Source organism: Herpailurus yagouaroundi, unplaced genomic scaffold (genome assembly GCF_014898765.1).
Source record: "Herpailurus yagouaroundi ecotype Mexico unplaced genomic scaffold, PumYag 100, whole genome shotgun sequence".
Taxonomy (NCBI): Eukaryota; Metazoa; Chordata; class Mammalia; order Carnivora; family Felidae; genus Herpailurus; species Herpailurus yagouaroundi.
The window spans coordinates 28,514,175-28,530,556 of record NW_024412391.1 but is presented as its reverse complement, the minus strand read 5'-3'; the positions used below and the strand labels follow the sequence as shown (position 1 = coordinate 28,530,556).

General features: G+C 32.5%; 1 protein-coding gene across 5 annotated transcripts in view; it reads right to left on the bottom strand.

Moving 5' to 3' along the window:
- Window positions 1-16,382, bottom strand: part of TFEC (transcription factor EC) — a 140,859-nt gene that overhangs the window by 7,040 nt on the left and 117,437 nt on the right. For 4 of the 5 annotated variants that reach the window (XM_040472180.1, XM_040472182.1, XM_040472184.1 and 1 more), the window contains 4 exons: window positions 12,697-12,811; window positions 10,476-10,532; window positions 6,770-6,845; window positions 227-374 (listed from right to left, as the gene is read on the bottom strand). In XM_040472180.1, the coding sequence (XP_040328114.1) occupies window positions 227-374; window positions 6,770-6,845; window positions 10,476-10,532; window positions 12,697-12,811 (396 nt within the window). The remainder of the gene's footprint in view (window positions 1-226; window positions 375-6,769; window positions 6,846-10,475; window positions 10,533-12,696; window positions 12,812-16,382) is intronic. The other variant, XM_040472181.1, reaches the window with a different exon arrangement.

The following is a 16,382-nucleotide window of genomic DNA, read 5'->3' as shown; positions in this document are numbered from 1 at the left end:
TAGCTGTTGTCATTCACTTATTTCCAAAACCACCTTGATCCTGGACTTCTAATCAGAATCTAATTGAAACAACCCAATTCATGAGCTTCTAAAAGGCAATAAAATCATCCTTCAGAAGGAAAAGTAATTGTTAATAAGAAAAAAAATAAATGAGGCAATGAATAAAACCGATGATGGATAAGTCATATATAAGCTATGTGGTTCATGGCAACATTTTTATAAAAACCTGAATTCGGAGTAGAAGCCGCCTGTTAGCCTGCTCTAATTTCTTCTGTCTGTGTTCTAATTCTCGAGCTCTCTGTTGTTCTTTTTGTAGCCACTTGATGTACTCCACTGATGCTTTCAGAATGGTTCCTTTGTTCCAGCGCGTATCACTACAGAACGGAGAGATAACCTTTTCACAATTGTGCATGTCAGCAGAATTCATAAGAACTTACAAAATCTTTTACATTAATATGAAATAATGATTTACATGACTATTATTCACTCTTAGATATTATTGCTTCTGAATAGAAATTTTAATAGAATAGTTAAGAAGCCCTTATATAGTAAAATTAATCCCAGAATGAAAATAAGTGTCAAAAGAAAGTAATAAAGTGACTTTTTGTGGGAGAGCTAAATGCAATATCATGATTCTACCATTACAGTTTTTATATTTTTAGTGAAAATTGCTTTTATTATTAACTCCGAGATTAAAATCTATGTGCGGTATTTCTGCATTAATGAACTAGGAAATGTACATTACTGAGGACTTAAGCCTAAATTTTTTAAGATCATTTCAAATGTACCAATCTTTTAACCTACTTTCTAATAAGGTTGCTTTTATGCTTCTAAGAAAAAAAAAAGGTTTCTTCTGAATAGTGATCCTGAGTGATTGTGAAACAAATCAGAGTTTGGCAACATCACTTTAAGCAATAGAGCAAAACTTTCTAGAATCGTTGGGCAAATTTTTCTGCACAAAAGCCATCAATACTTTTTTACAAAACCGGATGACTATTTTTAAATAAGTTTAAGATAAGTAAATATAATTAAATACAACCAGATAACCTTTCAGGTTATAGCACAGAAAAAATATTTTATTAAAACTTATTTTTAAGACAGGAGAAATGATAAATCTGGAATCACAAAATAGGCTACCGATTTTAACATCTGAAAAAAATACATCGAAGAATTTGATCCTATATGAGAATTAAGAATACATGTGGAGAATGAGGCCAAGCTAATCGCTAAAAATTCACCAGAGCTGTTGTAAACCTTGATGCAGTTTTAGTTTAGAGTCATGAGATTATTTTTAATACAACATACAGTGAGCATGTAGGAAAATTTTAAGATGATATTATACTGCATGTATTTTGGGTTTCTATGATCTATATGAGACATATTGAAATTAATATGTATTCATTAAGTGATCAGAAGTGGGAAGATATAGTTTATGAAAAATCTGACTTGTACATGCCTCCTTGCATGTTCAGGTTAGATGATAATTCCATTAGCCATAACAAATTAAAGGAAGATGCATTTTTCTACCAGCAGGTGAAAATGCTTACTAGGGCCTGGTTAAGCTATCTTCTGTTAGAAGGCACCAACCCATTACCAGAGTCTGTCTAAAGCGTGCAAATGCTTTGCCAGTTGTCTAAGAGCTGCTGGTCTCATCCACTCACAGTGACTTAGCAGGTGATGGGAAGGTTATGCAGAAAGAGGCTACTTTTGTCATTAAACTAAAAAAGTACCTGTAACTCAAAAAGGTATTGGATTCCTGAATTAAAACTCTAAGCATCAGCAGAAGGCTTATGGTACTAATTTTGTTTCATTTCTTCTCATTAGAGGAAAAACTTGAAGAACAGAAGAAATAACAGGAAAAGGATACCTCTGGTCAACTTTGAAGTTTAAGGTGATGTTTATTTAGGTCTAAAATAAACCTTCAAAATGCTTGTAGAAGTCACACAATGAGTCTTCCAACAATTTCTACCTGATACCATTTGCATTATTTTTTTTCAAGTTCACTCTATTTTAAAACCATTTTAATGTATGAGGTTTCTTTTAAAAATGTTTTTGGGGTGCCTGGGTGGCTCAGTTGGTTGAGCATCTGACTTTGGCTCAAATCATGATCTCGTGGTTCATGGGTTCAAGCCCTGCATTGGGCTCTGTGCTGGCAGCTCGGAGCCTGGAGCCTGCTTAGGATTCTGTGTCTCCCTCTCTCTCTGCCCTCCCGCACTGGTGCTCTGTCTCTCTGTCTCTCTCAAAAATAAATAAACATTAAAAAATATGTTTGTTTTCCAAATTTATTAAGGAGATTTTTTTCTCTCAAGATAATTTCAAGCAGCTAGGCATTAAAAACATTGATTATGACAGCAACGTTAATACACATAAAGGCATGCCTAAGGAATAAATGTAGATACTGGCTTTTCATTTTCTACAAAATGATTCTCCTTGAAGAACTTAAAACTTTTAGGAGTTAAAAGCTATGCATTCTAATGCACACATTAGATTAGGAATGTGGCCAGGGTAAACTATGGAGAATACAGTCTGTTGTCATCTTAGGAGAGCATATCCACCTAAAAGCACTAAAAAATAAAGAAGAAAGAAAGAAGACACCATAACAAGTTTGATATTTTTTTCCTTCAATCAACGTTTTACACTTCTAATTTAGAAAGTCTTCCTAAGTCTCATTTACTGCTTCAACCACCATTCTTATACAAAAGCAGGAGCAAGTTCTGACAACAGAGGAAAAAAACCAGATCAATTTAGTTAAAAAACTGTCATCCAGTTTATAAATAACAAAGCAGAAAAACAAGAGTAATTTGCTAGCACCAATAGAATAATTCATACTCTGACAGTATATTTTATCTCCACTAATATGAGTTTTTATAAATATGATTATATAAGGCATATATGAGGTGGGCCACTACCACACATCTGTGGAAGCTCTTACTTTTCATGTTTGTTAGTTTCATTTGGTTTTCATTTCTTTTCCAATCAATGATCAAGAGATTGTCGTTCCTTGGTTGTTTGTTTTCTCATTTAATTTTTTTCAGCATATAACTTTTTTCAACTATAGCTGTTCACTATATTATTTTCCTTTCTGACCTTACCCTTCTGACCTAGCAATGAAATACAAATTTCCAAATGTTTTTTATACATAAAAATGGCAACTTCATAGAATTCAAAATGTCTCTAGGTGTTGGCTCCTATTCCCTAAGCCAACCACTAACTTTATTCTAATCATGAGCTGGAAAGGTCCTCAGAGGTCAACCACTTCATGGTTTCTGCTATTTGCCCAAGAGCACGTGGTGTTTAGAAGATGAGACCCAGTTTTCCTCACTTAATTCAATGCTCTTTTTGAAAATCTGTGGATTTCACACTTTCTCAAATGTGTCTCCCATAAGAACTATGTTTTCTACCATGAACCAGTGTATTCTCAGTGCATAAATCTGCAAAAAAATGTTTCACCACATATTAGTATTCCCTTTAGGTGTAATATGTAATACTCTAATATTACCAATACTATTCTTCCTTCTTTTCTTAAAAATGCTGAATCTTTCTCATGTGATTGATTTTGTGATCCATTAATAGATTATAGCACACATCTGAAAAATCCCATATTAGATAATTGTGTAATCTGATATATTTCTTGTTTTTAAAAATTCTTATGAATTTCATTTTTTAAGTTTATTTTTTTTTTTTGAGGGAGAGAAAGAGCATGGGCTGGGGAGGGGCAGACAAAGAGGGAGAGAAAGAATCCCAAGCAGGCTCCATGCTGTCAGCATGAGTCTGACTCTGGGTTCAAGAATCGTGAGGTTGAGACCTGAGCTGAAATTGAGTCAGATGCTCAACCAACTGAGCTACCCAAACACCCCTAAAAATTCTTATGAATTGTAATGGTTACAAACAAATGGTTTGAAATGGTACAACAAATTAGTATGAAACGTATTAAACTCAAACTGAAATCTTGTTTTATTTTTTTTGATCCACTTCTTGTTAATTTCAGAATTGTCACAACATAGTAATAACATTTCTTCAAAATGAAACTTGCCTCCTCTATTTTATCCCCACACTCTACCTCCACTAATTAATTTTCTATAACTTGTTAGATTATCCATATTGGTGTCTGAAAATTTAACAAATGAATCCAAAATAATTTCATAGAACAAGTGACTACTCCTTAGGCCCATAGATCCAAGTTTTAAAGAGGCTATGTTCTGGATTCAACCATGGGACTCATGTTGGCGGACCCTAAAAAGAAGAACTAGGGTATTAGGCGAGGCCACCAAAAGCCAAGGGATAAGATGCATTGAAACAGAAATGGTATCGGATGTCTGAAATAACAGAGCTAACAGTTAAGCATCTCTTCTGTCTATGTTATGTGTGCAGAGCCACATATAGATATCATTACCATCTGATCAATTAATGTGTTTTCAATTAGACCCAAAATAAATATCATTTCCATACATACAACATAATACAATTAAAACAAATAATCATACCTCTTTCTGAGATCCATAAAGAAGAGAAAAACACTTAAGAATGCTTACAATAAACTTTTCCCAATGATAATCTCTTTCAGATATGGTTCTATGGTAAATTGATCTTCTATATTCTAGATCATGGGTAGACAAACTACAACCTACAGTCTATTTTTGTCAATAAAGTTTCAGTGGGAACAGCCATGTTCATTCATATACATATTGTCTATGTATGCTTTCATGCTACAATAACAGAGTTAGAAAGTTGCCACAGACTATATGGCCAACAAAGCTAGAAATATTTATTTCTAGGCTAGAAATATTTATTTCTAGCCTAGAAATATTTATTTCTAGGCTAGAAATATTTATTTCTAGGCTAGAAATATCTGGCCCTTTACATGAAAAGCTTGCCTTTTCGGTTCTAGACAGTGAATTAGAAGTAGAAAGAAGCCTTTTTATAACCAAATTTTCTATAAATATATAGAATAATAATCCCTCACACAAGATTTATAATGTGTATGATATTCTCATATATATTATTTGGTTTTATGTTTATAAAAACCCAATCATACAATTGGTGCCTTACAGGCATGGTGACATCTAAAGATGGTCAGTTAGGGTTCCAAATCCAGTCTTAAAGTCTCATGTGCTTTCTGCATATAACTATTCCCTGGCACTGTGGGTTAGCTCCACCAGTTAGAACTTTTCTTAATTGACTTTTATCCAATCACTTTCAAGATTAATTAATGTTCTGCATTTCCTTTGTGACACTCACTGACTGTTGTTAGGACAAAGTAGGTAATAGAGGGCAATAGGCCACCCTCTGATATGTCCAAGTATTTCTGTTATCATTGTGGTACTGTGTACTTACTAATAAGTTATTAAATTAATGCCTATTGTATTTATTATGATGATAATATAATTAAATTATAGGTACATTAGCTAATGAAATATGAATGCTGATAAAAGAAGACATTTTTTAAAATAGTTATTGTTTTAGGAAGATTATATTAAAAGCCTTAGAAAAACTCAATTAAAATGTCAGTAAACTTTGCTTGCTTAAAAATATGCTGTCACAAAAAGCATAAGCATTTTTAAAAGTCCATCTGTAATTAGGTTGTGTATGTGTTTGTTTTATTTTAAAGAAATTAAAATAGACTATACATTTTAGTGCAGTTTATGTAAGAAAGAAAAGCTACAACACATATTCAAACAAAAAAGCTTGGCCTTGGATTATATTTTTGATGAATAAATGTGCATTTATATGTTATGTGTTAAAAAAAAAATAAGACCTATCAGGAAAATGGGTATTCTCTTCTACTAATAGAAAGAGTTGCATGCTTAGGGACTTTGAAAGATTTGAAGAGTTACCAGTAGGACCTACACTGTGACCAAGCTCTTCAGATTCTCCATCCAGAGCCTTTCTGTCATTCCACATGATGTCTTCTCTATCTAATATGCCCGTAAGGATAAATATTACACTTCTTTCTATCACAAATTATTGAATTGTCTAAATGAATTGGCACATTTGGATTCAGGGAAAGAGTATTTACAAATTTCACTAATATCACCATATCGAACATCATTGTTTCTGAATAACTGATGATCTCCAGTATCAGGAGAGAGCAGTTCTCGGTTTGAATGAAACATTTTCAAGTCATTATTAATGTAATACAACATATTTCTATATTTTAGAGAAACGTTTTAACATTCTAACTTGATGCTTTGATTAATTAGGTAGTTCTTGCAACCTCAAATGTCTTGTTTATTAACTTTGAGTGTGGATGACACCAAAACATAGCTGAAAATTTAATTACAATAACCAATTATTGGTTGGCATCAATCAGCATGTTTTTACAATTCTTTTTTTTTACTTGCCTGCCTCCAGAACGTTCAGACCACTGAAAACCCAACAATTCAATGTCCATGTGCATATAAATTTTACGCTGGAAGGATTGCTATAACCATAAATTGAGTATACCAGTGTCGTAAACAACATTTGATACTGCCACTAAATTTGCCAATATTGATGTCATATAGAAAGACCTGCTATGAACTGAGAAGAAATAATTTCACTATTTCCTACATCTCAGAAGGACAAATGTTAATAACAACCTTGACGTCTAATAACCATCAGTCTCGAATAGATACTTAACAAGAAGACCAGCAGTAGTCTTACTTTTACCATAAGCTGCTTAGTTTCCTAGTAATTGGTTCTCCCGTCCCCCTGCTCCCTCCGATCCATTTTGGGGGAGGGGGAGTTATTCAAACCATAACATTATTATAGAAATTACTGTCGAACTCACGGATCATTAGACTTTGGAATAAGAGTGCCAAGCTCCTTGATTCGGTAATTAATGTTATACCTTCTTCTTCTTTCAACTATCAAAAAAGAAATATCATTGATTATTCTCATTAAAGCACAATTCACTTTTGGTCAGCTGTAAACTTTCTTAATAATCTTGAAAAAACATTTAGCAAAATAATTTCCATATAGTCAAAAGAGTATTCAAAAATAAAATAAAAATTCAAATATATTTAATTCTAAAAATAAAGATAACAATATTATAATTGTGATTCTATTGTTGACTATGTTTTCAAAACATTTTCTCTCAAAAACAATTTTTTTCACTTTTTTGAAAAGCTGTAATACTTATCCATATTGAAAAATATATTTGCATTTATATATATATATATATATATATATATATATATATTTATCCTATTGGATCATCACTTCACATACGGATTAGCCCATTAGGATCATAATCTTTTGAGGTCTACATCATGCCTACTCTTCTCATACAATACCTGAAGGCCTGACACAAAGTTTAGCACATGGTAGGCGTGTGTGCCCAACTAGACTGTAACTTCCTTGAAGGCAGGGGCAATTTACTCCTCATTTTTCTGTCTTCAGAGGGCTTGGCATATAGGAGATGCTAAACAAATGTTGATAAGACTGTAAATATATTTTTCTAACCTAAAAATTTTCAATAATATATAGAATAGTGGTTTTCAGACTTTGGCAGGCATGAGACATATGTGGAAGGATTGTTAAAATGGATTTATATCCCAAACCTATTAGTAGGTCTGGGTTGGGGCCCAAGGATTTCCATTTCTAACAAACTCACAGGTGATGTTGATGCTATTTGTTTAGGTCCTACATTTTGAGAACTACTGGTATAAATTCTTATTCAGAGACTGTTTTCTCTGTTTGCATTTCCATGAATTCATTACTTTTGGAAATTGTATGCATATAATAAATGTTCAATAAATGTCAGATATACAAATAAGTAGAGCGTTTCCTATATTGACCCCTATCAAAAGCAGTTTCACAGAGTATAGTGTATGTAGTCTTATAGTCTATGCTATATTCCTAGAATCAAGAACTACAACATATACTTCTATATAATATTTTCTTCTAAAAGTAACATTTTAAAAGTTTTCCAGGAAATGAAGGAAGAAGAAGGTCATGAAGAAGAAGAAAATTATATATCAAAAATATTTGAAAATACTTTATACATGCTGAAAATTAAGATCTGCTACCAGAAACAAGGAAAGTCATGAAAGAATAACAATTGTCTGTACAAAGCAATTCACCATGAATGGATTTGACCTTCAGTAATAATATATTGGGATTACTCTAAAATTAGAATATAATTGATTCTTGAGAGAGTTTGTTTTCCCTCTTTGCTGATCCTGTTTTCCCTATGCATGTGATTCAAAAAACAATGATACCACATTAAAAAACAAGAAAAGAAAATAAACAAAGGTACAGCTGATAGAAATACATACATATTTCACAGTAAGAATTATTAATAATTCTATGTTCACACATACTCACTTCTATATTATAAAACAGACTGTTAAATATAAGATGAAGAATAGCTATGAAGGATGTTCACAGTTTTACCTCAAAATAGGGAACTGGTTTAGTTTTAGAATATTTCTCCCAAATCTATTATTTACATGCACCTTATGTAAAATATCAGAAGTTCCTCCTCTACTCTTCTTAGATTGTGCTTGATAAATTTTTAATGGCTAATTATAATGAGAACTTTGGTTCCTCAATGTTTTCATACCCAGTAGTAGTTATTTGTAAAGCAGTCAAGTTTTAAGAAATTACCAAGTTACTCTATGCCATGTGTGGTTTCACTCTTCACACTTTTGATATATTCATTCATTCCTGTCCTTAGGTCAGGGTGAGAGAGGCCCCTATCCTGGACCCATACTCACCACATCCTTTCCCAGTGAGCAAGTCAGCCACAGAGTCAAACTACATTGGGTAACTTGCTCCAGGAATATCCTCCCAATGCCCTGAGCCCACTTCCAGAGCCTGTGCAGGCCACTTCTTAGTCCACCCTTCTGAGTGAGGACCATGACACCAGTGTGCTCACCTCTAGGCTCAAGATGTGGACAAGGGGAAGTTATTTAAACAGGTGGGTGTGGAGCTAAAATGTATAAAATGAGTGTTCACGTTCATGTCTGAGGCCACTGGTGGCACAGAATGGAACAAGGAGTGGGGAGAGAAGTGAGATGGGCTGATGGCTGAAGGCTGGCTTTGCCTCACCCTGACATCTTCCCTCAGAGCTCTGATGATCTGAGAATTCTGAATTCACACCTGGATTTCCAGTCTTTAGAAAGAACAGAGCATATTTTAATTGAGCTTGACCTACAACTTTTAAAATTTAGATTTCTGCTAAGTGTGTTTTCATTTGTCCTCTTGACATGATCCTCACAAATTTAGGGATTGTTCTAGATTCATCATATTCAAAATATGATATTAAAATTTTTTAACATTGATATCTCCAAAATATCTTACATATCCTGGTAAGGGAATCCAGATTAGAAAACACTTGACAATGGACATACCACATGCCTATCATACTTTATGTTATTTAAACTGCAGATGTAGAGAAGAGAAGCAAAGAACAGGAGAGCAATAATGAGTTAACAGGTTTAAAACTGAGAGAGAAGCCCATAGTTCCTTGCTGCATGAATCCCTTCTATCAACAACTAGCCACCCCTACTCATGTTCTACTTGTCTCATAATCTGGACCAAAGCTTATCTGCTCTACCACTAAGGGCTATCAGAATCAGGTCATTCCACAACGACCCTGAGGACAGTTAGAACCACTTGTCAGCTCTTCCCTCACAATCTCATAGTCAGAAGACTCTGATCGCTCTGTGATGCAGGAAGTGCAATATGATGCAGGGTTCACAGGTACATGTAGAATCAATTTCAGCTAACCACATGTAAGAACATTCGTGGTTTGTTTTAGAGCTTTAATGGTTTTATTTATTTTTATTCTTATTCTCTTGTCATTTTTTTATTTGGCTTCCAAAACAGAAAGGCTTCACACTCAATTAGTCAAGCTCACTTGACACAGTTAAGTACTTAAGACATGACCAAACACTATCAAGCTCAACATTGCTGCTAAACTACTTCCCTTGCTTATATTTCTCCATCTCATGTGACCCCTTATCAGAGTCAAACTGACCCCCAGGAAGGCATCAGAGACATTTTTTGCAGAGGTAGAATTCAGCAGTACAACATAAGCAATACCTTTCAGATAACTTATCATTAGAAAGGGAGGAGCAGATTGACACAGAAAGATGAGAACATGGAGTTGTTTCTTGATTTTTAAGTGATGTACATTTTGTTAAAGCCACTTTCATCTCCTTCAGTCAATGAGTCACACTAGAGTTCAAATGTAACTAAATGCACTAGTCTCTGTCACACCCAGCCTGCTTGACAGACAGAGTGATCAAGGAGACATTTGAGATGTTTCACTTTGTAAAATATGTAGCTTTTCTGAGAGTTCACATCATTTAAATTTCCTAAAATAGCTCAACCAGTGAGAATATACTATTAATTTTGGTTATGTGATCTCAAAATACTTATGGAGTGACAATAAAAGACCACATATTTTAATCTCTATGCAATTCCTCCTTTATTATTATTATTATTATTATTATTATTAATTTTAGAAAAAAGGAAATTATACTCACTGAGATTGTGGTTGTCCTTTTTTTGTCTCTCTTTTGCCAAAGCTCGTGTATCTGTTTCTGATCAAAAAGAAGATAATTCAGAGAGTACTTAGTTATACTTTACAACCTCTCTAGTCAATATAATTCAGAAATAGTAGGTGAAAATACTATATTACCTACTCCAAGTGCCATAATAATATTTTTATGCAAATATTTAGAAATTTGGAGCAAGTACTCTTGAAGTAAGAGGTAATAGTGAGCATTTTAAACTTTGAGTAGTAAAACCTAGATCTATATTCTGGCCTTCCATTTCATAGATATGAAATCTATTACCTAAATTCTCTGTGTCTCAACTCCTCATCTGCAAAATTGGTATAATTTAATACCTATTTGATTATCATTGTCATGATGAAAAGAGGTACAGTGCATAGCAAATGTTAAACTGCTCAATCATTATTATTATTTTAAGAATTTTAAGATTATTCAAAATTATTCCAACCTAAATTTTTACAAGCTACATTTTTCATAAATAATTATGATTTCTATATCCCTGGAGCTAGAACTAGCTATACTTCTCAGGTATTCCTATCAAATAACTCCACACTTCCAAGAAATGATACTTTATGTGCTACATGGTTTTAAGCATTTGTGATAGTCTCCAACATGGCCTACAATGATTCTCATGACATTCACACCTTTAGTGGTTCCTTTGCACATTGAACAGGGATGACCTGTGACACCAGCAGAATATTGTGGAAAAGACCACTGTGGACCAAGACTAGGTCATAAAAGGTATGTCCAGCCTCTGCTTTCGTGTGTCTTGGATCACTAGTTGGAATAAGTGGCAAGACACATGAGTGAACTGTCTTAGGAGCACATCCTCTAGTCCACCTAGTGTCACATGTCTGTACCTCTGGATGACATCTCGACTGCAACCTTATGAAAGACTGAAGGAGAGCAAATTTTCTTTTTTTCTTTTTTAATGTTTTAATGCTTATTTTTGAGAGAGTGCAAGCAGGAGAAGGGGCAGAAAGAGAGACAGAGACACAGAATCTGAAGCAGGCTCCAGGCTCTGAGCTGTCAGCACAGAGCCTGATGCAGGGCTGGAACTCCCAAACCACAAGATCATGACTTGAGCTGAAGTCAGATGCTTAAACGACTGAGCCACCAAGGTGCTCTGAAAACCAATCTTCTAAGTCACCTCTGGATTTCTGACCCATAGAGATTATATGAAATAATAAATGTTTATTAGTTCAATCTGTTAAATTTGGGATAATTTGTTATATAGCATAAATAATTAATGCAGTGTTTCTTGCATTACCCTAGTTTTTAAAACAGGTAACATAAGAATATGATTATTTAAATTAATTTATTTAAAACTATATTAATTCATTTTAATCTAAATAATTTGTATGCATAGAAATTTTTGAGATATTGGCTAGACCCCAAGAATAGACATATTACACTTACTAAATTTGTTAATATTAACTCTGAAAAACTTATTAAAGATCAATGTTTGGGCTCCAAACTAAAAACTTATTACAGAAATTTCAACTTACTTTTTATTTTATTTTTATGGAGGAACTAACACTGGACATTGTTAAGTCAGGAAATTCTTATTTTGATGCACATCTGCTTCAAATCAGCTGTATGACTGTGAAAATAACTCTTCTGACCCTTGATTTCTTCATCCATATATTGGAGGAACTTGACAGTTCCCCTACAATTCTTTTGAGTTGTAGCAAATTTGAAATGTACTATTGAAAACTGAGAGGTTTTTTTTTTACCTATTTGAGAAAATTAAATGTGAGTCTATCATGAAATTCATAAAACAGGGTAAAAAGGGGGCAATCTAATTGTTTTATATCAAATCTACATAGAGAAAAAACTTTTTCCCCTAATCAATTGTTTTGCAACCATGTTAATAAATTGCATGTATTCAAAATCAAAATGAACCAACTTTAAGTGAACAACTTAGTCAAGTTGTTATATACACATATATACACAGAGCATATGTATATATTTCCCCAATTCCTAAAATAGTGAATTCAATTGGATTATAAGTTATATCAACGTGCTGTTTGGTTGTCATTGGAAAAAAAAGGTGAATTTACTATCTGCATTTCTCCCATTTTAACTATTTTGATAACATTTTAAAAATCGTATTCAGCTTGGTAGTATGTGTCACTTATAACTTAAGTAGTTGACTTTAAAAGGGATAAAACTATGAAAGCAACATTACCTGTAATTTCTCTTTTCATTGGCAGACTACTTGGACAGGAAGCACTTGTAAGGCCCATATTAACTGGAGAAATTCCCTGATCACCACTATACACATCCAAAATACTTCCAGATAACTTTGGAGGAAAGGAAAGAAAAGATGAATCAAACCATATGTGGACATTGATATATTTAGATGCATATTTAAAATTTTCCACTTAATTAATAATAATTTGTTGTAAATAGCATTTTCATTTTAAACAAGAGTGAGTATACATTGACTTTTTAAAATCATTATGGGATGCTTATGGATATGTTGAAAAAAGCTATCTATATTTAAGCAAAAAGAGAAATGAGTTCATTCACAAAAGGAAATTCTGATTAATATTTACAAAGTTATAGAAGTTTGACCTGCACATTACCTTGTTATAAGTGAATAAGATTTTAAAAATTATTTTGACAAAATCAATATACATATTAGCAAAGCTGGAAAGTTCGTTTCATACCATAAATTAGGTATAATGGTTGAACATTTTGGAAGCCTTCTTAATACCATCAGCGCTACCAGCAACTCACAGTCAAGAGGTGTTTTACACTGGTAATTAAGTGAGAAACTTTCTTTCCTTCCTGGAAGGCATACTTTTTCTCATTGCACACTTAATGTTCTAGATTATTATAAATATCCCAGCTGGTAACCCAAAGTAGTCTAAAACTGCTTTTGCCTCTAGTGGATATAGGGTACATCTAATTATAGAAACACTGCAATTCTTAATGTGCTTCTTGAGAACAATTTTTCAGAAAACTAAGATGCTTTATAACACAATTGAAAATTGTACCAATTTATTATTTAAAATGTGCTTATTGATTTGACTTCCCAAGAAATTTTAATTTAAATAATATTCATAATTCAAGTTAATGCTCATTATTCCAGGGCAAGCCACATTTAAAATGTAGGATTTGAATATTTAAAATATTTCCATTCTAAGTATTTCATTTTGGGGCAGTAAACTAAGAACTGAATAAGTAGTCACTTTTTCCTTTCCTTAAGGACTAGAAGCAATACAAGTAATCAAATAAAGCTATAACTAGATTATTACAGAGACCGTAACTCCTTATTCCTATTTTCTGTAAAACTCCAATTCAAACGGAGGGAAATTTTTTGATACTTTTAAAATGAGACTGAAAATAAATGTGAAGAAAGAACATTTTAACACCAAAATTAATTCTGACATAACAACCTGTTAAACTATATGTAAAAATGTTGTGTATTTCTGAGGGAAAAGAAGTTGGAAAACACAGTGGAAATCAGGCTAATATATGTGAATGTGTGTTTCAATAAGGACATCATAGACGGCATGTGGTATTCTGATATATATTTTTATATACTGATTCTTTTCATTATTTTCTCTATTAAGACTCCTCATCTTTATTTTATATAAACTCATTGTTTTAAAATATATTTTTAATTCATAAATATTGGAAGGGAATACTTAAGTTGGGTATTTATTCCTTCTCCTTGCCTCATCTGAAAAATAGGAATGAAGTTCATCAAATTGGATAGATGATGAGTGCTTATATCACAACAATACAATTAGGAAGAAATCATAAAAGCAGATATTTCCCTAACATGTGAGTCACTTAGTCATATTGTAAAAGTTAAGTTTCCAAGACCATTTTGAAAATCTTTTGGTTATAAGCTGAGGCATCACCAACCTGAATTGTACATTTCCGCTGTGCCTTTGAGAAGCATAATGGATGTGCTGAACAAAAAAGATAGGGAGTAAGGGGGAAGGAAGAGGGAAGGAACTAGGGAAAGGGCACTTTTCTCTGAAGAGTTTGAATTCAGATGGATTTCAATGCAGCAGTGGCAAATTGCAAAAATGTTTAAGAAGAAAAGGAGCCATATTACATATACACTGCAACAATAAAGTGATAGGGTCCTAACTATAGCATTACTCTGGGTCCATATTACCTGGTCAGACTATACCTAAAATAGAAATGGGGCTGCAAATCTGATAATGAATATAACCCTGCTTAAGTATAGGTATATTACATCAACTCCTGACCTTGATTATAGTCTAATTTATACCCTAAAGCATAATGATTAATATCCTATTTAATTTTATGCTGTAGGTACTACTCTATTTCATGCAAATGGCTGATCACTTTGTGAATATCATTAGATAATTGGGTTCAATTTCAAAGTATGTACTATACTTCATGTTACCTATAGTGCCTTTTCTCCATTAAAATATATAAGAACACAATGTTAGTGAATATTTAAAAATTACATACACATTTGAAAAGGCTTACAAAGCCAAATTATATGTACTTTTCTCAAAGGTATACGATACTTAACTAACGTGCTATTTTTTGATTAGTAGGAAATTGGATAGATATTTTATGAAGAAATATTTATCATTCTGGTTTTTAAAAAATTACTTTTTCAGTAAAGCAAAACCTTTGACATGGCAATAGGGAAACATATTATATTAATAACATCACAAATTTGAAAGACATATAATAAAGAATTTATCATAAAATCTTTTCAATGAGGCAGAACATATTCCTCCAGACAATACTTAATTTCTGGTTAAGAAACATGAACTCCTGATCTCAGAAGTTTCTTTGAGGTGAGGAGCAATTGCCAGTGGTTCCTGTTATCTAAGGTTCTCCATTCTAGATTTTACTCACATCTCCACTACTGAGATCATAGAGACTGAAGTGGACTGTGCTCTGACCTTCCCTCATATATACTGCCCTTCACAGTAGCCAATATTCCCTGAAGAAAATAAGCAAACCAGTCAAAATATCAAAACATTTGAGAAAAATGACTATTTCAAAAGTAAAACAACATGCAGTGTGAGAAATAATATCAGAAGAAAATATCAAAAAATAAAAAGATCACATTAAACCAAGTTTCTTAAATTAGTCTAATGTACATTCTTAAAAAAAGATGTTCATAATAATTTATAATATGAGAACAAACAAATGTACAAATGACCAAAGTGAATAACAGGAGGTTTGAAAATATAGTATTTGAAAAAGTGTTATAAAAATTATGGAATGGAAAAGTAGCATAATGAACACACTGAGAAAGGAATAATGGAATTTGTAAACTACAAAATCAAATTGAAGTAATCTTTCAGGAGGATGAAGAAAGGGATCCAGAAATAGAACATATGAGAAAAAAACCTAATCAGTTTGGAGGATAGATTTATTAGAAATATGATACAGATATTAGAAGTTTCAGAGAGAAAGAGAAATAAAACTGGAAGAAAGAAAATATGTTAAGAAATAATGGAGAAACATTTCTGATACACTTCTAATAGACAAAATCTATTATTTTATTGTATCTTATTTTATTATTATTTTATTTTGATTTAAAATTCAAAGGGCCCATAGAATGCCAAAGACAGATAGAAAAAACCTACACCCGGATATATTATAGTCAAATTTTAGAATATACAATGATAAAAAGGAAAATCTAAAAGCCTAAGAAGAAAAAAGAAGAGTATGTCCAAAGGAATAAGAATCTGATTAACATAAGACTTTTCAATAGCAAAATTGAATGAAAGAGGAAAGTGAATCAGTATTTTTTAAATGTTGAAAGAAAAGAACTTAAAACATGAGTTTTTATATCCAGCCCAAGTGTCATTCACAAATGAGGCCATGATAAAAATATTCCTAGAGGCATAAAATACTTAA